The sequence below is a fragment of the Hemitrygon akajei genome, chromosome 5 (assembly GCF_048418815.1).
Source record: "Hemitrygon akajei chromosome 5, sHemAka1.3, whole genome shotgun sequence".
NCBI classification, from domain to species: domain Eukaryota; kingdom Metazoa; phylum Chordata; class Chondrichthyes; order Myliobatiformes; family Dasyatidae; genus Hemitrygon; species Hemitrygon akajei.
The window spans coordinates 137,147,706-137,174,993 of NC_133128.1; the positions used below are offsets into that span (position 1 = coordinate 137,147,706).

Here is a 27,288-nt window from a genome sequence, read left to right on the forward strand (position 1 = left end):
TGAGCTGTGGGCATACTATGTTGGCACCAGGACTGCAGGGACTCTTGCAGGCTGCCCAGCACAATCCTCTCTGATTTGAGGCAAAAGGCGCATTTCAATGTACATGTGACAAATAAAGCTAATTTCTTAATCTCATCTCTAGGTTCTGGTTTGAACAGAGTGGATCTGTACTGTCCTTTGACATTGTGTGGAACCTGTGGTCTGCTTGACCAGTGGAGAGATGCAGGCTCTCTTACGGTGCCCTAGACTGCTCTGTCTTGTCTTTGCTCCTTCTGCCATTCTTCTTGGATTGGTTGAGGACTGAGGGCTGTGATTCTTCTCAGTATTTTCCCCGCAGTGGAAGGCATAGACTCACTGTGTCCTTTGGAAGTGCTGGAGGGGGGATGGAGAGGGAAGGGGAAGAATTATTAACCCCGTCCTTCCTGTCTCATTCTGCGTCCCCTCCCCAGCAAGCACCTTGGATGAATATTAGGCTCTTTGCAGTCACTGGGTTCCATGAACACCCAGATGTCTGTTCCAGCTTCCAGACGTCCCAATGCCCTTAAACCTCCCATGACATCCCACTGTATTTTGACACTGCAAGATCCCACCAACCAGAGGGAAAGAAGGCCAGAAATGTATCCGCAGTCCGCTGTGCAAACGATGAAATGTGAGCAAGTGCAAGGTGCTGTATGACAGTGTGAGTGGCGGTTAGTGTGCTGAGTGGGATTACACTCTTTGCAAACATTGTTCTCAGATAAGGCAATACGATGACAGAGGAGGCCAAAGTTTATTTAATCCCTAATACCTTTCTTGCTTCCACCTCCTCTCTACCCTTCTCCTGAGGTACAAACTCAAACTGACATTCACCCACCCACTCTGCAGTTTAAGACCATAAGGTATAGGAGCAGAATTAGGCCATTTGGCCCATTGAATCTGCTCTGCCATTTCATCATGGCTGATTCATTTTCCTTCTCAAACCCAGTCTCCTTCCTTCTCCCTGTATCCCTTCATGTCCTGACCAATCAAGAATCTATCAACCTCAGCCATAAATATACCCAGTGGCCTGGCCTTCACGGGCAGCTCTGGGATCGAATTCCACAGATTCATCACTCTCTGGCTAGAGAATTTCTTCCCATCTCTGTTCTAAAAGGGAGCCCCGTCATTGTGAGGCTGTGTCCTCTGGTTTTAGACTCTCCCACCATAGGAAACCACCTCTCCACATCCGCTCTATCGCAGCCTCTCAACATTCGATGGGTTTCAATGGAGTTACCCGCATAGGTTGTTAATCGTGCAAGTGCATTGTTACAGACCGCAGACTGGTCCTTGGCTGCAGTCCTCGATCCAAACCCAGCTGAATCATCTCCCTCTTCCTCACCTCAGTTTATGGTGGGTGGGGCAAGTTGTTTAATGAGGCAAGGAAGAGATTGGGGGAGGGGAAAGCAGAACTACTTCCTTAAATTCCCCGACAAATTACTTTTACGAATTATCCATATTAATCCCAGCTTTCTTGTAGCTGTTTTGTTGGAATTCAGAGATCAATAGGGTGTCAATATGCCAGTGTATTTGTCACATCCACCAACTTTTCTTTACAACTTTCCAAAGCAAGGAAATAAGTAAAATTGTACTCATTCACTTTACAAGCTCGGAATGTTCCAAATCGCTTTGAACGAATGAGGTGAGGTAGGGTTTGGATGGCTAGGGTTCTCTGGCACCTTCTCTGGTCTCTGAGGTAGAGCTCCAGGGTTAGATTCACCACTCAAATGGGGGGGGGGGGGGGTTGCGTTTACACTCTGGACTGACTCCCCAGTGTAGTGGCTGTACTATCACTGAAGCAGCCGAGATGTTAAACATCTTGGAGAGATAAGAATAGCTCCTGCCTCAGTGATGATGATAATGATGGAGGGGGGGTGGGGTGGGGGTATCCCAGGCCCCACTGTCTGACGCTTGTCCCTCAGACAATTTCAGGAACTCATGGCCCTTGAATGCCCTCTGTGAGGTCTTGCTGGGTGTAAATTAGTTGCTGGATTGCCTTCGTCACAATGGCAACTGCAGTTGATGAATACCAACAGTGTTTTTTGGTTCGTACTTGCTTACAGCATGGAAGGAGGCCATTCTGACTTTTGTGGCCATGCTAGCCCCTCAGAGCAATATAGACAACCCCATTCTTCCATAACCTAGTTTTAATTGTCACATGTCCACTGAAACATGAAAATGCACAGTAAAACGCATCACTTGTCTTAGGTTGTGGTACTGGGTAGCTGGGTGGTCATGAATAACACATACGAGAGACGGAGACGTGAGGAACAGACGTGCAGTGTTAATTTTACTTGTAATTCATCCACCCAGAATGGCCTCTCACATTGCGAATAGTACATAACACAGCAGGGGTCAAAATATACATAAATAAAAACATATCCCTTCCCCCCTTATTTTAAAGGTTTTTCCCCCTTCACATACACCGACCAGCTGCTGAACTATTAACATTCAATGTAGTAATCATCAAGTTCAACCAACAACAAACAATATTTTTTTTAAAAGTATAGATAGAGAATAGACTGTCTCTATTCCCAGATACAACCCTGGGGATTATTCTGCCTCGTGCTGAGAGCTAGTCACTAAACTAGAGATTCAATCTGCTTGTTCCTGTGAGGGTACCAACGATGTAACGCCAAAGTCATTTTATCTCTTGGTGGTGTATGTATAGATATCGGCCCATCGTCAGGAGCACCTCAGAAAGCAGAGGTGATGGGGGAGTACTGGCTGTGTCATTAGATCTCAACAGAGGTTCTGCAGTTGTCTCAGAACCCTGTCCCATTTCTACAACTGGATCAGGGTTGGTCAGTTTGTGTTGGTTTTCTACAGCCTGAGAGGTGGGAAACATGCCTTCTGCAGATGTTGTTGTGGTTACTAGTTTCCACTGTGTACGACACACGACCAATTTGTTCCATCACTATTACAGGAATCCACTCTATTCCAGTGATGTGGTTCCAGGCAAGTACTCTCTCTCCTGCGGTGAAACTGCACGTCTCTCAGCTTGGGTTTTCTCTTCGTTTAGAACGATCTGTCTTGTGTTTGGGGGTCTAAACTGGTCAAGTGGGGCGTGAAGCTGTCTTTTCATCCCTGCAGTGGCTGGAGCCATTTTGGTGGTGGTGTGAGGGGTGTTGTGGTATGTCAGTGAGAAAGTGCTGAGATGCTGGTTGAGGGACCCACGTCCCACTGAACACACGAGGGCTTGTTTCATTGTTTGTACAAATCGTTCAGCAAAGCCATTAGTGGCTGAATGATATGGTGCTGACTTGAAGTGCTGAATACCATTCACATCTATACATGCCTTGAACACTTCAGACAGGAGTTGTGGGCCATTGTCACTTACAAGCTGTTGAGGAAGCCCAAAACAGCTGAAGATTGAACGTAGCTCCTCAATGCATTTTTCAGATGTAGTGCTCTTCATGATGATGACCTTGAGCCATTTGCTGTGTGTGTCCACTATGAACAAGAATATGTCCCCTTCGCAGGTCCTGCAAAATCTATGTGAATCATCTGTCCATAGTTCTTCAGGCCATTCCCAAGGATGCAAAGGAGCAAGCTGAGGAACATTTCTCACTCGCTGACAGTGTGGGCATGCTTTGGCCTTCTCTTTAATAATCCAGCCTTGGCCACAAGAAGCAGCTGTGTGCGATGCATTTCATACACACTGTGCCATAGCGTCCTGCATGTGGCTTGTCAAGCACCTGTTTTCTGAATGGTGGAGGAATGATAACACAGTCGCCCCATAGTAAACATCCTGCTTGGTCTAGGAACTCCTTCCATCGAGCCTGATAAGGTTTCATTTCTATGGTTGGTGTCCTTCCAATTCGTGTGTTATCAAGTCCACCACTTTAGAAAGAACGGGGTCAGTATGTGTGTGCTTCTGGACTTGTGTCACAGTTATTAGAGCTGTAGGTACTTCCATGAACTAAAGGATCTCTTTCAGGGAAGGTTCTGGAACTGTACCAGCTAAAGGAAGTCTGGATAGTCCGCCAGCATTCTAATGGTACTCAGACATACATTGCATTTGACTAGCAGCCAGGGAAGGACCAAAAACTGACATCAAGGGGCGATGATCTTTCTGTAGTGTAAATAGTCATCTAAAGAGGAATTGATGGAACTTAAAGGCAATTGCGAGTGCTTCCTGCTCATTCTGGGCTTAGTAGTTTTCTGCCGTGCTTAATGTCCTCAATATGAGAGCGATTGGTCGCTGTTAACCCGATGGCATGATGTGTGAGATAACTGCCCCCCCCCACCATCGCACACCGACTGCACGGGCATCAACGGGCTGAAGTGAGTGAGTGCTTTGGATTGTGACAAAGCTGTTATGGCCTTTTTAAAAACCTCTTCACAGTGATCTGTCCACTGCCAATGTACTGATTTCTTTAAAAGCTCATGAAGTGGTTTGAGCATGCCAGCTTGGTTAGGAACAAACTTTATGTAGTATGCTACTAGTCCTATGAAAGATCCTAATTGACTTAGATTCTGTAGTGATGGAACCTCCACAATTTCCTTCACCTTTGATGGTGCCTTGTCAATCACATAGCCCAAATATTCAATCAAAGGTCAAAGAACTCACACGTGGTTTCCTGGACCCTGAACCCATTTCCCTTGAGTCTTTGTAGTGAAGTATACAAGTCGTGTAGGTGCTCACAGTAATAGCATTGCACCCCTGTCCATTGCTCACTGAAAAATTGTGGGAGCCTAGATGTTGCCAAACAGAAGCCTCCGGTTCCTGAACCTTCCTTTGTAAGACACTATGGTCCACAGTTCCTGGGACTGGCTCCACATGCATCTGCAAATAATGCTTTACACTCGTCACTCTTGCTAAATGGCTGTCCTCCAGCCAATATTGCAAAAAATTACATCAAAGAGGGGAAGAACTGTTAGAACTGGGTTAAAAGTTACCTTGAAGACTCCTCACAGCCTTGAAGACCCATCCTTTTTAGGACAGGAACCAATGGAGCTGCCCATTTACTTACATACACTGGTTGCAATACCTTACTCTGGAGCAGTCTTTCCGAGTCAGCCTCTGCCTCTGGTTTGAGGGCCTATGGAACAGTCTTGCCTACAGGCATTTGGGTGTTGTGTCAGCTTAACAGTGATTCCTTTCATCCTGCCCAGTTCTCCGTTGAATGCCTCTGTCTGGTTCTTTAATACCTCTTGTAGACCGGTGCTCCCACCAATCATGTGCCAGATGAGTTTAAGCTGCTCCAACCACGAGCGGCCCAGAGGCGCTGGATAGCCACCGTTAACAATGCACAATGGGAGTTTCTTTCTCCATCTCTTAATCCCCACCGTAACATGTACTACCTCCCTCACTGGAATAACCTCACCAGTGTGTAAGTCAACCTCACACCTTCTGGGATGAGGTGCTGCAATTTCTCCTCGCAAGCTCTCTCTGACACCAGAGCTGTGTCCACCTGCATCCTCACTGTGGCCCCGTCCAACCGCAGGGTCACCCAAATGCCATCTTTGCCTCCTGAAACACATAAACCATGCAAAGCTTCTTCAACCACACAGTGAGAGCCACTCAGTATGCTCCATCTTGTTCACTTTGTTTTTGTTTTTCCCAAAAGTCGATTTTCTTTAATACAGTGTTTTTGCTTGACAGTGTCGTTTTACTTTTACAGGCGTGTTCAATATGTCCCTTTTTACCACAGCTTCAGCAATCTAAATCCTTATACCAGCATTCCTTTGCTGACATTGATTACCAATAGCTGTCTTATTCTTAAAGTCGGTAGAAGCTTTATGAACTTGGGAAGATATGCTTAATAGCTGTGCTTCTTTAGCTGTCATCTCCATAGATGTACTAATCTCCGTTTCCTCAGTAACGGTAGTCTGTCTTCTGTAAGGAAATATTTCTGAATTCCCTCACTACACAGACTGTGTACGAGTCGATCGCACAAAGTGTCATTCAGTAACACAGCATTCAGACAATTGCTTCAGCATCGCCACAAACTGTGAAGTAGACTCACCTTCTTTAAAGTCAGACTCACTGGCGTTCTACGTTGCCCTCTGCGCCTGGTCCAGTGGTGAGTCCGTCAGAGCTCCAGAGCTGCCGCTGGCTGGAGAGGGGAGGTGGTGCTGACAGTGCCCGGGCCCAGCTGCCTCCCACTGAAACAGTCCTGCGGCCGAATTCCTCCTTCTTGATTCCTTTTTTTATGAAATCCATGCCCCTCAGCAATAATCAAAGGTTTAGGTGAATGGTGGTCCTTTAAGACTTTGTGTCCTCATTGGGTTTATCGCCAAGCTTCGCACGTTGCATTAGACTGTGTAATAAATTAAACGGTTCTGCATCCATCGCTGTTGGAAAAGCTGGGACATGAATATCATCTAAAATTTGATTTGCCTGTGCAAAATGTTCAAATCTTTTACTAAATGACCTCCATTGCTCTGTCATTTCGTCATACGCCCCCACACTTCCAAACGTTGTCGCCATTTTCAAACACAATCACACTCCATCTCTCTCCCCCTCTCTTACTTGTTTTATGTAACCGTCCCATTGTCCTTCTCTCCCCTCGGATTCCTCACTCACCACGCTTCCTGTGGCATGTGGCGTCTGCTTTTCACTCACACAGCGGTACACCGCCAGCATTGCACACAGAGTTGCCGAAGGGAGCAAAACAATAAATATCACGTGAGGACTTGCCACCTCGTTGCCAGTTGTTGTGTTTGTGGTACTGGGAAGCCGGGTGGCCGTGAATAACACACACGAGAGACGGAGAGGTGAGGAACAAATGTGCAGCCATCTATTGACTTGTAAGTCATTTACCCAGAATGTCCGCTCACGTTATGTTCAGTGTGTAACACACAGGGAAGCTTGACAGCTGACTGTTAGGGTCAAAATATACATGAATACATAACAATTTGTGTCAACAGCCAACACAGTGGCCGCACCCCACGAGTTTCGCCATACTTCTGGTACCAACAGAGCATGCCCACAATTTACTAACTCACTCACGCATCCTTGGAACGTGGGAGGAAACCAGATCATGGGAGGCCGTGGGGAGGGCGTACAGACTCCTTACAGAGGCTGATTAACCTACTTCGGGATGGGGGGAAAGCAGGAGAACCCAGACAGGCAGCGCCGGAGGTCAGGATCGAACCCTTTCCCTGGAGTTGTGAGGCAGCTGCTTTACGAGCCGCGCCACGGGCAGCCACGAGGTTGTGACGGAGAGTGACGGTCTCCGCTTGTCACACAAAATGCTGGAGGAACTCAGCAAGTCAGTCAGCATCCATGGAGGGGACATTATGGGCCAAGGCCATACATCGAGCCTTCACCGAGGGTGGTGGCCCGAAATGTTGAAACTGCCTTCCATAGATGCTGTCTGCATCGCTGAGCTCCTCCACCCCATTTTGTTTCCAGCAGCTGCAGAATCTTTTGGTTTATTTTTGTTTGTCTGGACCCTCTCGCTAGCATTCTGCACCTGGTCCGGCGGTGAGTCTGAGAGCTGCCATTGGCTGGTGGGGGTTGGGAGGGCTTGTGTGGAGAGGAAGTGCCGAGGGATGTGTTGGACAGCACCCAGCTCGGGTGGCCTAGCTGCCCCCCACTCCTGCAACAGTGGCCCCTTCAATCGCAGCTCTGCAGCCGCATTCCTGGGAACAATGAGTCACTTTAGTCCGGCTGAATAGCGAGGTCACATGGAGCCACCGCTGCTCGCAGCCAGGCGGGGAGGTGTGGGGGGCCGGGTGCTCAGCTGGGTCCTCCTGCCAGCACCCATTGTTATGTGCTGAGCCCCGTCGGAAGGTGACGACGCTGGGTGAATGTGCTTCCCTGGTCATATTGAGTAGGGTGTTGAAGGGAGGAGTCGGGGCGTGGATCCATGAGGCTGCTTTTGCCCTAGACTGGGGAAAGGCCTGGGCTTCTAGAGGAGTGGCTGAAAGGCCCCGGTGTTTCCTGCCTGAGATGCAGCTACCCGGAGGTGTGAGGGTCAGTTCATTTGCTGCATTCGTGTGAGAAGAGGTGTCCGTTTTGCCCCTTTCCCACATCCCTTCCCTGAAACGAGGTCTTGTTTCTCCCCACAGGTGACCCCGCCTTCATATCGACCCCCAGAACACCCACCAGTTCACCCTCCACCCATCAGCAAAGAGAGTCTGGGGTCACCGCGGCCAGCCCACGAGACCGTCCGGTGGACAGCCGTGGCGGAGAGAGGTAGGAAAGCTGCTTCTGGTCGGGTGTGCTGTCTTCCTCTGACAACACTGTGTTTGTACTAGGTGTATGTGCTTGTGTGTTTGTGAGCACATGTGTGTATGTGCATGGAGAGGTGCACACGCATGACACATGACCGTGTATCTCTGCTCATGCCCGTGTGCACGTGTCAGTGTCTATGTGTGCAGGTGTCTGTAAGTCACAGCATATGTGTACGTGTGCGTGTGTATCCGTGTGCACATGTGTGCATGTTGGAACTCATTCCTGCCTCAACTTGGAGCTGTCAGTCATACAGCACAGAAACAGGCCCTTCTGCCCATCTAGTCCATGCTGTCCATCAGATTTAGATTGATAGAGTCGAAGAAACTTACAGCACAGAAACAGGCCCTTTGGCCCATCTAATCCATGCCAAACCATTTAACCTGCCTCCCATCGACCTGCAGCTGGACCATAGCCCTCCATACCCCTACCTTCCACGTAGCTAACAGAACTTCTCTCAAACGTTGAAATTGAGTTTGCAGGCACCATTTGTGCTGGCGGCTCATTCCACACTCTCACAACACTCTGAGTGAAGAAGTTTCCCCTCATGTTCCCCTTAAACTTTTCACCTTTCACTCTTAACCCATGACCTTTGGTTGTAGTTCCACCCAACCTTAGTGGGAAAAGCCTGCTTGCATTTACCCTATCTATACCCCTCATAAATTTTATATACTTCTATCAAATCTCCTCTCAATCTTCTACATTCTAGGGAATAAAGTCCTAACCTAGTCAACCTTTCCCTCTAAATCAGGTTCTCAAGTTCCAGCAACATCCTTGTAAATACTGTACTCAATACTTTGATTTATGATTTATAATGGCCAATGTGCCAAAAGCTTTCTTTATGATCCTATCTACCTGTGACACCACTTTCAATGAATGCTGGACATGTATTCCCAATCCCTTCGTTCTACCACACTGTTCACTGTGTCAGACCGACCCTGTTGGTCATAACAAAGTGCAGAGTCTCACACTTGTCTGCATTAAATTCCAGCCGCCGTTTCTCAGCCCGTTTTCACAGCTGGTCCAGATCCCGCTGTGATAGACTCCCTCGCTGTCCATACCCCCATCCCGTGGTGTCATCAGCACATAGCTGATCAGTTACCCACATCATCATCCAGATGATTGATGTAGATGACATGATTTTACTTAGTTTTATTTATCACACATACATTGTAACCTAATGCAGTGAAATTTATCATTTGCATTAACAACCAACACACCCAAGGATGTGCTGGGGGCAGCCCACAAGTGATTCCACACATTCCAGCTCCAACATGGCATACCCACAATCAGCCATCCATTTACACTAATCCCTCACAGATCTCATTTTCATTCCCTCCTCTTTCCCATCAACTTCCACCCTCTCCCCCAGAGTCTCCCCCTCTCCCCCATATCCTACCCCTCTCACCCCAGATCCCACCCCTCTCACCCCAGATCCCACCCCTCTCACTCCAGATCCTACCACTCTCCCCCGATTCTGCCCCCTCTCCAATTCTACCCCTCTCCCCAATTCTACCCCTCTCCCCCATATCCTCTCTCTCACCCCAGATCCCACCCCCTCACCCCAGATCCCACCCCCTCACCCCAGATCCCACCCCTCTCACCCCAGATCCCACCCCTCACTCCAGATCCTACCCCTCTCACCACGGACCCTACCCCTCTCACTCCAGACCCTACCAGTCTCACCCCAGATCCTACCCCTCTTACTGCAGATCCTACCCCTCTCTCCCCAGACCCTACCCCTCTTCCCATATCCTACCCCTCTCACCCCAGATCCTACCCCTCTCCCCAGATTCTATCCCTCTCCCCAGATCCTACCCCTCTCCCCAGATCGTACCCCTCTCACCCAGATCCTACTCCTCTCCCCCCAGATCCTACCCCTCTCACCCAGATCCTACCCCTCTCACCCAGATCCTACCCCTCTCCCCAAATCCTACCCCTCCCCATATCCTACCCCTCTCACTGCAGATCCTACCCCTCTCCCCATATCCTACCCCTCCCCATATCCTACCCCTCTCACTGCAGATCCTACCCCTCTCTCCCCAGATCCTACCCCTCTCTCCCCAGATCCTACCCCTCTCTCCCCAGATCCTACCCCTCTTCCCATATCCTACCCCTCTCACCCCAGATCCTACTCCTCTCCCCCAGATCCTACCCCCTCCCCAGATCCTACCCCTCTCCCCCCAGACCCTACCCCTCTCACCCCAGATCCTACCCCCTCACCCAGATCCTACCCCATTCCCCAGATCCTACCCCTTTCCCCAGATCCTACCCCTCTCACCCAGATCCTACCCCTCTCACCCCAGATCCTACCCCTCTCCCCGATCCTACCCCTCTTCCCGATCCTACCCCTCTGCCCTGATCCTACCCCTCTCCCCCGATCCTACCCCTCTCCCCCAGATCCTCCTCTCTCCCCCAGTCCCTACCCCTCTCACCCCAGATCCTACCCCTCTCCCCGATCCTACCTCCTCCCCGATCCTACCCCCTCCCCGATCCTACCCCTTTCCCCGATCCTACCCCTTTCTCCAATTCTACCCCTCTCCCCAGATCCTCCTCTCTCCCCAGATCCTACCCCTCTCCCCATATCCTACCCCTCTCACCCCAGATCCTACCCCTCTCCCCCAGATCCTACCCCTCTCACCCAGATCCTACCCCTGTCCCCGATCCTACCCCTTTCCCCAATTCTACCCCTCTCCCCAATTCTACCCCTCTCCCCAGATCCTCCTCTCTCCCCCAGACCCCTCTCACCCCAGATCCTACCCCTCTCCCCAGATCCTACCCCTCTCACCCCAGATCCTACCCCTCTCCCCAGATCCTACCCCTTTCCCCCATATCCTACCCCTTTCACTCCAGGTCCTACTCCCCTCCCCCAGATCCTACCCCTCTCACCCCATATCCTACCCCTCTCCCCAGATCCTACCCCTCACCTTCACTCAGTGCAGCTGAAACCTTGTTTCTGCCTGTACCGCCTTCGCTGACTGCTGTCCCCCCGGTGACCGGCCTCCTCCAGTCGATCCTCCGAAAGCCAAAGGACATTCAAAAGCAGGTTGGCCGGCACCCTCGTTCTCACTGATCCACTGGCCTTCACGTCGCACCTTCATAGACCCCCCCGTGGACCTGTACCCCTGTGTGAAGCCAGCACTCCCCAGTCCTCATCTCATTGAACAACCCTTCCCACCTTGTTCTCCATCTCTGACCTAAACCCCTCTCTTGGGCCTGGCTGTACCCTGGTGCTGCTCTACACCAGCGGCTCCCCGCGAACTACCGTGAGGGATGAATACACTCTTCTCGGCCTTCCAGCCAGGTACAGGTATTGATTTTAACCGATGTTTCGATCACCAACTCTGCCATCTTCATCAGGGATGATGCCTGGGCATGTCTAGTCTGGTGTATTGATACCCCCATCATCCAGTTTGATTGGTTAGTCCTCATCCAATCAGGTTTCCGCTGTCCCTCCTTGTTTACAATCAAATTCCAGTTCTTACTTAGAGCGAGACCTTCGTCTTTATTAAAGATCTTATTCTCTAGTTTTATTTCAATGGTCCTAAATGCCATCGAAGTCAATCCTATGGCTACTGAGAACTTAGTGTACTGCTATCACTGATTTCTCAGGGTAACACAAACGGATACACCTCCTACATTCCTTGAATGGTTCCTGGACATTCTAATACAACAGAAATTGGATGGCATCTGTCACTCACACAGGCTTATACCTCAACAATAACAGCCACTATCACGCCTCCCAATGTGGAGCGGTCCTTTCTACTTTGATTAACTGTGAAAATGATTTAGGACCAGAGAGTCTTCACAAGGAAACAGATGATTATGCATGACATTCCTTCAGAATGGCTACAAGTTGAAGGGAATCAATCGGACCCTTAAAAGGGCGGACAGAATAACCAGGAAACCTAACAATGGGGAGGAACCCGTTTCTACCCCCGTCTCCCTATAATTCCATGGTTCCTGGAGGGATCGCCAGGATCCTGAAGAAATAGCAGATTGATACCACCCGGTAAGGAAGTTCAGATCACAGCGTATGCAGGTCAGAGTTGACTTGGTGCTCAGGATGGCTGGCGATTACAGAATTCCCTGTGAATGCAGAATTGCGTTTATCGGCTAGACAGGACGTGCGGTGGAATCCCACATCAAGGAGCACAGGAGGTGTATCCGTTTAGGTTACCCGGAGAAACTGGTGGTAGCAGCCATAGGATTGACTTCGATGGCATAAAACTACTGGGCCTTGCCAATGGCTTTTGGGACCACCTGGTGAAGGAAGCCATTGAAATAAGACTAGAGAATAAGAATTTTAACAAAAATGAAAGTCTCACTCTAAGTAAGAACTGGAATTCGGTTGTAAGCAAGGTGGGACATCGGAAACCTGATAGGTTAGTCCTCAACCAATCAGGAGGGACGGTCGATGGGGAAATAATTACCACCAGACTAGATGCACCTTGGCATCATTGCTGATGAAAATGGCAGAGTTTGTGACTGAAGCACTGTTTAAAATTTATACCTACACCCAGCTGGAAGCCCAAGGAGAATTTATTTGTCAAATACGCTGGGAAAGCACTGGATCCTTTTTCACCTCGAGTGACTTCTCCATATAGGAGCGCTGGGCCTGAACTTCACACACACTGCAGCGACCCATCGCATCAAGTTTCTCAATGGGAAGGGCTGAGTTTAGATAATAAGGTCTGGTGAAACTCGGGTGATGGGGGTCTGACAAACTCTTTGTGCATCGCATCATGTTAGTCATGTTATGGGTCAGCACGACATCGAGGGCCGAAAGGCCTGTACTGTGCTGTAGTGTTCTAGTGTCTAGTGTCAATTACTGAAACAACTGCCGAGCGGCTCCTTGTTTGGCTGTATCACCGATAGGACAGTGGTGCTCGGTCAACTGCTCCAGATCCCAGGGATTAAAAGATTACTCTTAAAAGCGAGCAAATTCCTGCTAAGGATTATGGTGGATTAGGCAAGAATAGATTGTGGATTTTCCCCTTGCTCCTTCCAATGATGACCAGATTTCACTCTCTCCATCTCCGTCTCTCTCTCCCTCTCCATCTCTCTGTTTCTCTGCATTTCTCTCTCTCTCTCCCCTCTCTGTGTCTCTGTCTGTCTGTGCCTGTCTGTCATTTTTCTCTTTGTGTCTCTATCCTTTTCTCTGTGTCTGTCTCTCTGTCGCTCTTTACAAAAACATTATTCAAATGATTACAATATCATGGCAGAACGCTAAGATATAATATACAGGACACACAAAATGCTGGTCCTGGTGAAAGGTCTCGGCCCGAAACGTCGACAGCGCTTCTCCCTATAGATACTGCCTGGCCTGCTGTGTTCCACCAGCATTTTGTGTGTGTTGTTTGAATTTCCAGCATCTGCAGATTTCCTCGTGTTTGCTCTATAATATACAGGACTTCATGAAACACACTATTACCAGTTTCAAATTAAAATGTGGTTATCATTGTGGACAACAGACTGGAGCCTCTGCGGGCTCACCATTGCACGCTCCTTTTCCTGGACCCGTGATTGGCCTGCTTGGCCAGGCTCAGAAGCAAGGCAACCTATAGTCCTTCCAGGAGGCCCACTGCCCTCCAGACTGGGTGACCAAAGATCGGGAGTGTATTCAAATAGAGGCTGCAACCCCTCACACTCCTTATACACGTAGTCATGGAAATGACAGCTGTGTTTCTCACCCTCTCACGTCTTTCTCTGAAACACCAAACCCAAGCTTAAACTCCGCTCAGGTGGAAGTTCACAGATCCCCCTGGAGAAGCGGCAGTTGTAACACATCGGCCAGCTTTGCTGAAGCAGATTACGCAGTCATTTCTGATTTTGCTCCATGTGGGATCTTGCTGTGTAAACATTGGTTGCTTTGTTTCCTTGATGACCACATCAAGTGTGTTTCTGATTGGTTGTGAAGCAATGTGGGACGTCCTGAAGGGGGTGGGGGGGGGGGGGGGGCGGGGAAGGACCACATGAAGCATCTCTTTCTTTACACTGGATCTCCAGTAACATTCATAGAGAATCATCAGAGTGTCCCAAGGCAATTCATTGCCTTGTTAAACAGTGTTGACAGGTTATTTAAGCAGACCTTCAGGCAGCTGGCTAGAAGCTTGTACTGAGGGAGGCGATAAGGAGGATGGAGATTTGGAGAGATTTCAGGAGAGGTTACCAGAGTATGGGCATTTGATGAAGCAGGTATAGTTCAGGAGAGATAAGGGCCCAGGGGTGCTCATGTTTCCTTACAAGGAGGCTATTTGGCCCACTGATTGCCTGCTGGTCCTTTCTTCCTGTTCCTCCACCGGTTCTCCTGCTGCCTAAAGCTAAAGATGAGCTTTATTTATCACGTGTACGTTGGAACATCAGAACATGCAGTGAAATGCATTGGTTGTGTCAATGACCAACATAGTTGGAGGATGAGCTGGGGGAGCCCTCAGCCAATACAGCATGCCCACAATTCACTCATCCTAACTGTACTTCTTTGGAATATGGGAGGAAACTGGAGGAAATCCATGCAGTGACGGGGAGAACGTGCAAACTCCTTACAGACAGCAGTGGGAATTTAACCCTGATCGCTGTGCTGCCTCGCTGCCCATCAACACACTAAGAGCAATTCACCAGCAGCAAGTTAATATTTTTAGGATGTAGGAGGAAACTGGAGTGGCCACAGGGTGAACGTGTGAACTCCACACAGACAGCATGAGAGGTCAGCCTTGAACTTGGCTCACTGGTGCTCTGAGGCAGTGGTGCTAGACAGAGAGAGGTTACAGAGAGGGGGGAGGTTGCATATGACTCCGGGGGCCACAAAGAGTAGTGGGCCAGGGATCTGTACCACATGAGCCTGCCAGATGTATCCATCAGACGGGTCTCAGCCCGAAACATCGACTGTACTCTTTTTTTAAATAGATGCTGCCTGGCCTGCTGAGTTCCTCCAGCAATTTGTGAGAGCGCCATCAGTGCGGTATGCTGGGTCACAGCCCCATCTACTGGTGGAAGCATGAATTACACAACGGGCCCATGAAATGGTCAGGGAGTGTTTCTGTATGCGAGTGTGTGTCAGAGATATGTTAAAACTTTGGATGTTTGTGTGTGCTTTAAAATTGCACTTTGTGTGTGTGTGTGTCTATGTATGTGTGTACACTGTTCCATAGACCCTCTACGATCAACACTGTGTACGGCACGGTCAGACGAGAAAGGAACGGTCACTGTCGGTAAACTATGGAGAGTGAAGATGAGCTAAAATGAGGGAGCGTGCAGTGAGCCAAAGGAAGATGAGTGCACAATGCTGAGGGATGGTTCTGAGTACAGTGAGTGCAAGGGGAAGTGAGTTCAGCGAGAGGAGCATTCAAACAGCCGAGTGTTTACAGACACACAAACATGCCAGGCTTTAACATAAACGAGGACACACAAGAACAAACATACACACTCACATGGAAACACAGGTGTGTACACACACACACACACACACACACACACACACACTCTCACACTCATACACACACACACACACACACACAGAGTCTCACACACACACACAGACACACACAGACACACACACACACACACACACACACAGACACACACAGACACACACACACACACACACACACACACAGACACACACAGACACACACACACACACACACACACACACAGACACACACAGACACACACACACACACACACACACACACACACACACACACACACACACACACTCTCACACTCATACACACACACACACACACACACAGAGTCTCACACACACACACAGACACACACAGACACACACACACACACACACACACACACACACACACACACACACACACACACAGAGTCTCACACACACACACACACACACACACACACACACACACACACACACACACACACACACACACACACACACACACACACACACACACACATTGACTGACACATAGGTAGACAGGTACTTCCTTGATCCTGAAGGAAATGACAGTGTCACAGTAGCATTACAAGCACACAGATATACAAATATTAGAAGAGAAGTAGGAAAGAATAAAAAATACATTTCCTTAAAGTAAGATGAACAAGATTAACAGATCAAGTATTACCAGATTTCCAGGTTCACACTGATAAGATGGTAGTGTAAGAATTACTGTAAAATTGTACAGTAATGGGAGCACTTTCACACCGTCCAGATAAGAAACGATGGTAGTATTGCACAGTGTTGCACAGGGTGTCCACGATGCAGAGCTCTGGTAAACAGTCTAACAGGAGGGGGTCATCACTTCCCCGGCTACAGGCTGACTCATTATAGAGTTTAATGGCTGAGGATAAAAATGACCTCATATAACGCTCTTTGGAGCAGCACAGGTTCTATTACTGAAAGTGCTCCTCTGTTCAGCCAAGGTGGCATGCAGAGGGTGAGAAACATTGTCCAGAATTGCCAGGATTTTCCATCGGGTCCTTTGTTCCACCACAGCCTCCGTCCGGGAGTGTGTCCTTTTGACTCCGATAACAGAGCCTGCATTTCTAATCAGTTTATTGAGCCTGTTGGCATCACCCATGTTGATTGCATTGTCCCAGCACACCAGAAGATCGTGTTGGCGATAACAAACTGGTGGGACATGTGAAGGAGAAGGTTATGCTCATCATGTTGCCCCCTCCCCATATCCCACAGACTCCCCACCCCAAACACTCTATGTCCTAACACACTCCCCACCCCAAACACTCTACGTCCTAACACACTCCCCACCCAAACACTCTACGTCCTAACACACTCCTCACCTCTCCCCATGCTCTCGCACCGACACACTCCTCATTCGCACATATTCAGCTGATTGAGCCTCCCCTTCGCCTGATCTTGCCTGCAGAGCTGGTGGTCCGAGTGGTCACTTCCCACTGAAACAGCCCAGTTCCGAATGGCCGGCTTCCTATGGATTGAAGCGGCTGCCTGCCCCCTGGTGGCCGAGCGGGGAATGGCTGGTCTCTGATAGACTGCACTCATCTTCCCTTTATCACTCTGCAGGTGACAGGAGAATTCAGGAGACGCACAGCACGAAAGGTGACAGAGGCTTGAGTGTTGGAACAGTCAGCACAATCAAAGGAGAGAAGGTATGAAGCTGCTTGAAGGAGGCAGCCATGGAATGAATTTGTTGGTGAACAAGTTGTTCCTTTGGGGTGCTGGTTGTCTCAGCTGTTGGCGATCGCCTTGTACTTCATGATGAGCACCACCAGAGGGCAGCGGAGAGCCATCCTCTCCCAAGCTGTGCATAAACGAGGCCCTTTTAAATGCTCATTGTAGAACCGTCACCTTTGCAACCTTTCCCAGAGTCCAGCAGCCAAAGGAGAAACGTCCCCACTGCCGATCATCATGGACGTGGTCAGTTGTACGGCCTGCGTCGCTGCTGCGACCGATGTTTCCGTTTGCGGGGACCCTGGCTCCAGGCCCATGTGGAGCTTGTTACCTTACCCCACGATGCTGTCTGAACCCACCCACTCCTCAAGACCTTGCGACCAACCAGCAGGCAATCTGCACCTGGCTCCCACCCCCCCCCCCCCCACACAACCCTTCCTCCTGCACTCTGTTCTCACCATGAACCCACAGGATTCTCTTCTGAAACCAGCGGGCGCCTCTTGCCGTGTCGTAGAAGAAATCCTCTGGTGCAGCTGTGATTTACTTTAAGTCCGTGTCCTCTGGTCACCGGTTAAAACTGCTTGTCCTTATTTACTCCTGGAATGGTTTCATCATTCTAAATACCGCGATTCAATCGTCTCTCAACCTTCTCTGCCGAGAAGCATTCAGCAGCCTCTCCGCTACAGAGGTGGGCACGCTTACCGACTGAGCAATGTTCTGTGTTGCTCCGCTGAGCACAGACGTTCCAGGCACCAGAATGCTTAACGGACTTGCGGGCTGCCCCCAACACATCCCTGGGTGTTTTCGTTGCATTTTGCTGTATATGTTTTGGTATACATGTGATAAATTAATATGAATGTGCTGGCTTGTTTCAGCTGCAACACAGGCTGACATTTGATGCAGGATTGGATATATTGATCAGCTTGCATTTCTGACATGATTCCTTTTCGCTTCCCCCTTGCAGGGTGATAGAGGCGATCCCGGAGAAAAGGTATAGTTGGAATGTCACTGGAACCTTTTTGTCCCTGGAAGTGTTGATGCGCTTTGGCCCATGGTGTCTAAACTGTCACCCAGTTTCCCTGCCCTCACCCTTTGCTCCTGATTCCATCAACCATCTGATTTGCTCTTGTGAGTCCCGGTTGAAATTACTCTGTCCTTTCAGAAGGAAACATTGAATTTCCCCTGATCTCCTTGTAAATCAAAACAAGGAAGTGCAGATGGTTGAAATCGGATATAAAAACAGAAAATGATGGAAACGCTCAGCAGGTCGGGCGGCATCTGTGAAGAGAGGAAACAGCCTTGATCTGAAACATCTACTCTGTTTATCTCCCCATCCCTTCTCTGGTTTGTTTGCCCGTCACCTTAAATCCTGTGGTTCCTGTCACTATTGCCAGGGCCAGAGCTCCTCCGATCGGTTTTAATCCAAGCCCTTTCATTCATTGAGGTATGAACGCTGAATTTTCCAATTTTGGGTAATCCACATCGTCTGTGTTCCTTTCCCATTTGTACAGGTCTAGCAACGTTCTCTCCCTTGTTAACCTTTCCCCTTTGACACCCTCCCCCATTACCTTTCCCACCTGGCTAAGCTACCCATTGCCCGCACACATGGCTTTCTTACCTGCCTATCCCCTCACCTCAGCTGGCTCCGTCTCCCCACTATCACTCACCACACCTGGTCCCACCAGCCCATGTCTCACCTCTCTGTACCGATATGCAGTGTGTCAGCCTGCATAAACCATGCCTCTGCCTTGACAGATGCTGCCTGACCTGCTGAGTTCCTCCGGCAACTTGTATTTTTGCTCTTTTCAGTCTTAGCTCTTTTCTGATGTTTGAGTCCTGAGCTCAGCCACTTGCACACTAAAGAAGAATCTATCCTCTGGTTCATCCCCTGTGGTCACACTCGAAACCGTCTTTATTTACCCCTGCGACCCCTTTCTCCTCCACACCTCCACGTAGCCTCCTCTGTTAGGAGGTGCCTATAAGCTCTCTCCCTCGCAGGTGAGGAGAAGCCAAAGAGATGAGAGAGCGGTCTGGCACCAGTATGCCAGAGTCACTGCACAGAATGGCCAGCTGGTGGCGCAGTGGCATCAGCACCGGACTTTAAGGCGAGTGGTCCTGGGTTCGAATCCGGCCAGCTCCTTGCACGTTTTCCATCTGAGTGTTGTAAAAAACGTAGCTCAGCCTCGTAAAAAACAAACAAACAATGCTTAAAAAAACAGCAAGGCTGCTGCCCAGAGGGATAATATAACTAACCACACAGATTGGTTTATCCTTTTCCTTGAAGGAATCAGTTACGAGATTCCTGTGTCTGCTCTGACCAAGACCTTTGCAGCAGAAGGCTGGGTTCTTGCCTCCGCAGTGTAGTTGCTATGGCTGCACAATCCCTGGATTAATATGGCCTCCAACCCTTGTAGTTTATTACTGGGATATGATTGTTTTCCAGCTGTCTGCCTTGGGAGAATCAGAAGAGTGCTAGTGTGCTCTTGACAAACTGCCACAATGAGTGAGAATGGGGTTACCAGGGAGCCTAGTGGCTGAAGTAACCTTTTGCCCATCTGAAACCCTGCCCGTTCACCCAAAGCCCTGTTCAACTCACCACCATCTCTCGCACCACCTGCTTCGCTCTTCCAGGCCTCTGTGCCCACCCACCTCCCGATCAATGCTTCCTCCAGGCCTCCTGTGCAAGTTCTGCCCTTGGATTTCTCATATCCATGTTGGAGAGCGTACCCCTGCTTGGAATTCCCTTTCCTCTGCTCCTTTGTGTCCTGCCACTTGGACTGACTCCCAGTCACCTGTACCAGCTTTGATGGGTGTTTCAGCAGCGACGGTCTCACATTCCTCTTCTCCCCGATAACTAGGGCACGGCCGGATTTGGATATCGAGGGCCCAAGGGGGAGAAAGGAGAGCCGGGGATTCCTGGACCTCCTGGTCCCCTGGCAACGGTCCGGGAGCGTGGCGATGGGCTTGTAATGGACCCAGACTTAGGCCTTCCAGGACCCCCAGGGCCCCCTGGGCTTCCTGGGAGAGATGGGGAGCCGGTGAGTAGCAACGGTTTGACTGGAGTGTGTGACCCAGCCGTCTGCGTGAGTTTCCACTGTACGGAGTTCCCTTCCCGGGTGCTGTTGTCATGTTCTCAGATTCGTAGTCCTACCTCTGTTATTAATTCCATAATCGTCACTTTATCATTGCTTTTTGCACCCGTTTGGATTACATCGTTTTCTTTGAACCATTCTGTTGTTTTGCACTGATCGCTGTATTTATTAATCACGTGTGTATTGTTTATTCTGTGAGAGTCACGTGACCAAGGAAGGTCATTACATCGCAGTACAGAAGACACTAGAACCAACCCGAATCTGGTAATTGAATAACACATGCTTTTGAACAGCATATTCCATTAAATAGGGTCAAAGGTCACCCAGGATTTTAGAGCCAAATTCAGCCCCGTGACTCCACGACTCTCACCAATACTCTGCCTTCCTCTACTGGGCCCAGTAAAAACTTGGCACAGGCTCACCTACTGGGTCAGCAGCCAGAAACAACCAGGCTCTGTCTGGGTACTGACAGCCCAGAGTGTCGATCATGCTTTCTACTGCTCCACAAAAGGGAGAACATCCCCTCCTCCCCAAGAGTTTGCAGGGCCCCGTGACTGGAATAATGAAGCCTTTTCCTGGCACCTGGTAACTAGGCCTCCAGTTGTCTGGGCATTTCACGATGCAGCGGGTGCATGTTAAGGGAACAGTCTGGAGGGGCTGATTCCCGTGTAATAACCTCTCCGACACTTCACTGATGGAACTGAGGTAAAGAATTCATGGCATTGTAGACACATATAAAAGTGTGTGGATAGGAGGCCCCTAATGATTTTTGCACAATAGTATATTCCACAAATAGTGTTTATTTTTGAAAAAGAAGTTACTTCCCGGGTATACTTACTGTAAGGCCAACGAGGGTGCTCTGCTGATGATGTCATTGTCTTCCTCCAGTGACATCATGACAGTGCGAGCCTCAGCAAAGCCAGCAGCTGGGTCTGGTACCTCGCTCCACGCCTTCCACCCCCGTGCCGTCTGGGTTGACCCTGGCCACCGAGTGAAGGGCTGGTGGTCCAACTGACAAGCTCATTATGTGAGAATAGGAACCTGCCCCTCCGTGGCCCTGCATAGTGAGCAGGGCTGAGTGGCCTCGGCACATGCTGAGAACTCGGGTGCTTGTGGGTCAGGCTCCACACTTCCTGCGTCAGTTCATTGTAGACTGCGTAGGTTTCCAGTGGGCTTATTACCTACCGGGACACTGACAGATGTCCTTGTGTGTTTGTTACAGGGTGATCCTGGTGAAGATGGGAAACCGGTGAGTCTCTCATTTTTAGATAGGTGTGTGTGCGCGCGCGTGTGTCTGTGTGTGTGTGTACGTGCACGTGCGTGTGTGTGTACGTGTGCGTGCGCGTGCGTGCTCACACTTATGTTCTACAGTCTTCCTGATATGCACCTGCACATTTAAAGACCGGAACTGGAATTGGTATATTATTGTCAGCGGTATTGTGATACAGTGAAACGCTTTTCTTGCATACCGATCGTACAGATCAGGTCATTACACGGAGCGTTGAGGAAGAGTAGGAGGCACAGAGTTGTTCAGCTCAGAACCAGGCCGTTCTGCCCATCACCTCCATTTTTAGCATTTCCCCATCTACACGAATTCCATTTACCCGCACTAGTCCGAGTCCGGCCAGGATTCCAAATTAAACTCTATCCCTCTGTCTGTCTGCGCATGGTTCTGTACGTCCTCATTCCTACCCGGCCATATGCCTGGCTAGACTGTTGCTGTTGTTATTTCTACCACCTCCCCTTGCTGAGTGTTCACAGCACCTACCTCTCTCTCTGTAAAAACATGCCTCACTAACTTTATTTAAAATTTTTGCCTTCTAGAAAGCAATGCCTTCTAGAAAGCAATGCCTTCTAGTATTCAACTTTTCGACTTTGGAATGATTTCCACAGATTCACCACTCTCTGGCTAAAGAAATTCCTCTTCATCTCTGTTCTAAAAGGATGCCCCTCTATTCTGAGGCTGTGTGCTCTGCTCTTAGACTCTCCCACCATAGGAAACGTCCTCTCTACATCCACTGTATCAAGGCTTTTCACCATTTGATAGGTTTCAATCAGGTCACCCCTCATTCTTCTAAACTCTAGTGAATACCGGCCCAGAGCCATCAAACGCTCTTCATATGACAAGCCTTTCAATCCTGGAATCATTTTCATGACTTTCTTTGAACCCTCTCTAGTGTCACAACACCCTTTCTATGATAAGGAGCCCAAAACTGCTCACAATACTCCAAGTGAGGCCTCACCAGTGCCTTATAAAGTCTCAACATTACATCCTTGCTTTTATATTCTAGTCCTCTTGAAATGAATGCTAATATCACATTTGCCTTCCTCACCATAGACTCAACCTGCAAATTCACCTTTAGGGAATTTTGCACAAGGACTCCAAAGTCCCTTTGCATCTCAAATTTTTTGATTTTCTCTCCATTCAGAAAATAATCTACCCTTTTATTTCTTCTACCATAGTGCATGACCGTACAATTCCCAACACTGTATTCTGTCTGTCTCTTCTTTGCCCATTCTCCTAACTTGTCTAAGTCCTTCTGTAGCCTCCCTACTTCCTCAAAACTACCTGCCCCTCCACCTATCTTCATATTATCTGCAAACTTTGCAACAAAGCCATCAATTCTATCATCCAAGTCATTGGCACATAATATAAAATGAAGCAGTCCCAATACTGACCCCTGAGGAAAACCTCTAGTCACCGGCAGCTAACCAGAAAAGGTTCACTTTATTCCCCCTCTTTACCTCCTGCCAGTCAGCCACTGCTTTATCCATGCTAGAATCTTTCCTGTAATACCATGTAGCTTGTAGCTGGTTATCTACCCTATCTATACCCCGGTTAATGTTCTGTACTTCCATCTGGTTTTCCCGTAGCCGTCAATGCTCCAGAGAAAACAATCTTAAATTTGTTCAATCTTTTTATGGCTAGTGCTCTGTAATCCAGATAACATCCTGGTGAACTCTCTCCAAAGACTCCATATCCATGCTGTAGTGCTACAACCAGAACCACACATGGTGCTCCGAATGTGGCCGAATTAAAGTTTGGTACAACTGCAACATGACTTCCCAGCTTTTCCTCAACCCGTGATCCCTCAGTACGTCAGCGCCCCTAAGAGCTCTGCCATTTACTGCGTACAATACTTCAATGGATTTTCATGAAAACAAATTCAAGTGGCGTTTAATGTCCTTTCATTTTGCATTGCTTACCTCTATTCAGGGTGAGATCGGTCCTCAAGGTTTTCCAGGAACCCCCGGTGATCGAGGACCTAAAGGAGATAAGGTTAGCATTTGCCTCTTCTTTTTTCTGGATTTCCCTGTTGTTGTGCGCTACTTTGTAAGAATGAAGAGTTGACAAAATCTGGAAAAGCTACATATTAAAATGGATGCAACACACACATGATGCTGGAGGAACTCTGCAGGCCAGGCAGCGTCGATGGAAGTGAGTGCAGTCAACGTCTCAGGCCGTCTTGATACATTCGATAGTGGGGAATTATTTCCCAAGTGGAAGAACTACTACGTGGGACAACCCTGAAAGTTACAGCCAGAATACTCAGAAGCATTGTCAGGAAACCGAGGGTCTTGGAAAAGAAACTTCAAGAAAGGTGACATGAGAGGAGGAGGAGGAGGATGAGGAGTAGCAAAGCTGAGGGTGAGAGATGCTTGTGGACAGCAAGATTAGGGAACCAAGACGTACAACAAAGGAAGAGGAGACAAGAGAGGCTGCAAATGCTGGAATCTGAAGTGGGAAAAAAACGCAAGCTGCTGGAGGAATTCGACAGGTCAGGTAGCATCTGCAGAGAGAAATGGATAGGACTCCATTAAAATGGAGATCTTGTTGCTTTCCCTCCACAACTGCTGCCTGACCTGCTGAGTTCCTCCAGTAATTTATATTTTGCTAACAAAGAAGGAGGTTAGCTTTGATTGACCGGAATGGTGGGAATGTTTCAAAGGGCTGAATGGCTTCTTGACCCTGTATTCTTCAGTAGTGAACATTCCATTCTGGCCAAGGAGTGCACCCAATTTCCCTTCACTAAGCTGTAGTGAAGAGTGTTTGACGATCCGTGATCTAAAACGAAAACAGAATTCTGGAAATTCTCGGTGGGCACAGGCAACATCTGCCGAGACAGAAACAGAGCTAATGTTTCACCAAAGAGTCTTTGACCTGAAATATTAACTCCGATTCATTCTCCACAGCATTTTCTATTTTCATTTCAGATTTCCAGCACCTGCATTTTTTTTTTTGGTTTACTCTTGTATCAATCTGAAGTGAAGCACGGTCCCTTTGCTCAGAGAACCTGCACCTCAGGTTGGCATTGTTACCAGAGCGCCAATCTAGAGGCCTGGACTAAATGATCTAGAGTCATAAGTTCAAGGCCCACTATGCCAGCTAGACTGATTGCGACAGACACTCATGGAGGCCAGGTCATTGGGTATGCTAACAGGGAAGGTTGGAAGGTTCTTGATTAGTAAGGGCATTCAAAGGTTATGGAGAGAAGGTGGAATTGGGTTGCAAGGTGAAATAACCCAGCCATGATTGAAGGGTAGGGCAGACTCAATGAACCAACCGAACAGCCTAATTCTGGTCTTAGGGAATTATGAAATTGAAATTGTCAACACAAAATGAAGTAAAAGCACCCGTGGCAGAGATGTTTTTGGTAGAATATCTCCATGCCAGCTGATTCCTGAACATCCTTAACTAACAGATTGGTTTCCATGGGATTCTGGGCCCATGACAACGTGATTACCAAGCTCAGTGCCAGTTTGGATCTATTAACTGATCGGGCCAACTGATGAGTTAATAAACAGATTGCAGTAGATAGGAGCATGCCAAGAGTAAGTGCCTGTCTTCATGTCCTCCACAGGGTGATCCAGGGATTGGAGTTGAAGGACCGAGAGGGCCTCCTGGACCACCTGGGCCCCCGGGACCCTCTGCCAGCATGGACAAACTCGTAAGTGGATTTTCCAGCTCACAAGCTGAAGTGAAAGGAAGGTTGAGAATCGAATCCATGTAAATTAATCTCAAAGTGACACAGCATTTTTCATAAGTTCAGTGTGTCCCAAGACCCTTTGCAGTCTAAGTGCATTTGGTGTGCAGTCGCTGTTGTAATGGGAGAAATGTAGTGACTGAATTTTGCATCCATGGCTCCACGATGGGTGTCAGCAATGCCAAGGTCCCAGACACGAAGAGTAAAAGTGTGCAGAGGACAGATTGCTCCCATGAGATTTTGTAGGAAGATGGACCTCACAAGGACAGCAGCTCTGGTGAGCTGTCCCAGAGAAAGTCTGTCAGCAAGTGTTTCCCTCAGAATTGTAAGTTTGCTATTTACAAGGGGATTACCGGCTGCTTAAAGTGGAGGTACTTCTGAGGAAAATCTGGGTATTGCTGAAGTTAGTGGTCCTGGTGTGACTTTCAGATAACTCTACTCCGAGGAGAATAAATAATGGAACAAGTCAAAGCTGCGGTACACCTGCTCCTTGTGGGCCGGTGTCCTTCCGTGTCCCAACGACGTGCAAGTTGGTGGGTTAATCTGCTGCTGGAAGCTCTCCCTAGCATGTGGATGAGCAGTAGAGTTGATGCAGGTGTGGGGAGAATACAAAGGAGGAGGAGTGGGATTAGTGCAAATGAGTTGGCATGGACGAGATGGGCCGAAGGGCCTGTTTCTATGCTGTACTTCTCTATGCATTTAGATCCCTCTCTCAGATTGATGGCCAAAGCACATGCACGCATCCCGAAGAAAATAAAGAGTGCAGCAGCAGTGATTCCAGTATCTCTTCACAGGTGGCCAGCCACCCAGTGCAGCCTTCTTTGTAGCACTCCTGTTGCTTTAGTTGCACAGGCTTCTGGGCCCTGCCCAGCCCCCTCTTGTTCTGCGCCGATGAGCACGGTGATCATCAACAGTTGTGGGCCAGGGCAAGTCTCACAGAAGAAAGAAACCCATGAGTGCCAGAAATACTCAGCAGGTCCTCAGTGGAGAGGGAAACGACTCAGGTCGAATTACTCATCAAATATTTCCTCTCACAGAGTGTTCTTGTTCCCTAGACATTTATTGACATGGAAGGATCGGGATTTGGAGCTGACCTGGAAGCCTTTCGGGTAAGGGCCACATCTCTGGAGGGTAGTGCATTCTGGGAAAAGTAAAATGGCATTTTACAGTCTTGCTGTGTGGGTCTCAAGCTGTGACATTCCAAGATGCCAATCGAAGCGGCTAACGGGGAGCTACTACTCGAAACTGTTTAGATTAATAATCTGTGGTCGGGCATGTTTTCCATCTGTAGAACAGATTTGGCTAATTAATTCAACCATGACTTAAAATAATTGAGATCTGTACTAATTTGTAACAAATGAAGCTACCAGTTAATCTTCTGCTACTGCAGCCAACAGCATTTCTGATTCAGGTTGTGGAGAGTTCTCGGAATCCCCAGCTGACCAGGCGAGTGTCTGAACAGTTCTGCTCCAAGAGGGTCGGGGCAACTTCTCTTTGTAGATTCGATGTAGTCAGAATGCTGGACATAGAAGGGTCAGGAGTTTCTACCTGTGTTACCAGGTAAAGGACCTTAAGTGACAAAGGTGTCCCTTGTTGCCAGATCTGATCATCTTCCATAGCTGCTAAAACAGGTAGCTGGAACAACAGAAAAGCAATTTTATAGAAATGCTGGATTTTAACCTTGACAACCTTTAGATGCAAGACATTGGTGTTTAGCTTCTGTATTTTGAATCACTGACTATCCTCAGAATACACCCTGTTGGCAAATCACAGAGCGCGCCAGCAGTGTTGTGACGTTGGAACCACAGTCATCTGCTTCTGCATAGCAAAGTTCCCACACGTGGGCTAGGAGTATGGGTTGGTCACCATGTATTTGGCAGAGCCGTC

General features: G+C 48.7%; 1 protein-coding gene across 5 annotated transcripts in view; it reads left to right on the forward strand.

The window, feature by feature from the left end:
• The window catches only part of col18a1a (collagen type XVIII alpha 1 chain a), a 268,123-nt gene that overhangs the window by 185,299 nt on the left and 55,536 nt on the right, over positions 1-27,288 (forward strand). For all 5 annotated transcript variants that reach the window (XM_073046613.1, XM_073046610.1, XM_073046611.1 and 2 more), the window contains 8 exons: positions 8,038-8,164; positions 17,217-17,302; positions 18,289-18,315; positions 20,183-20,362; positions 21,639-21,665; positions 23,634-23,696; positions 25,279-25,365; positions 26,457-26,510. In XM_073046613.1, the coding sequence (XP_072902714.1) occupies positions 8,038-8,164; positions 17,217-17,302; positions 18,289-18,315; positions 20,183-20,362; positions 21,639-21,665; positions 23,634-23,696; positions 25,279-25,365; positions 26,457-26,510 (651 nt within the window). The remainder of the gene's footprint in view (positions 1-8,037; positions 8,165-17,216; positions 17,303-18,288; positions 18,316-20,182; positions 20,363-21,638; positions 21,666-23,633; positions 23,697-25,278; positions 25,366-26,456; positions 26,511-27,288) is intronic.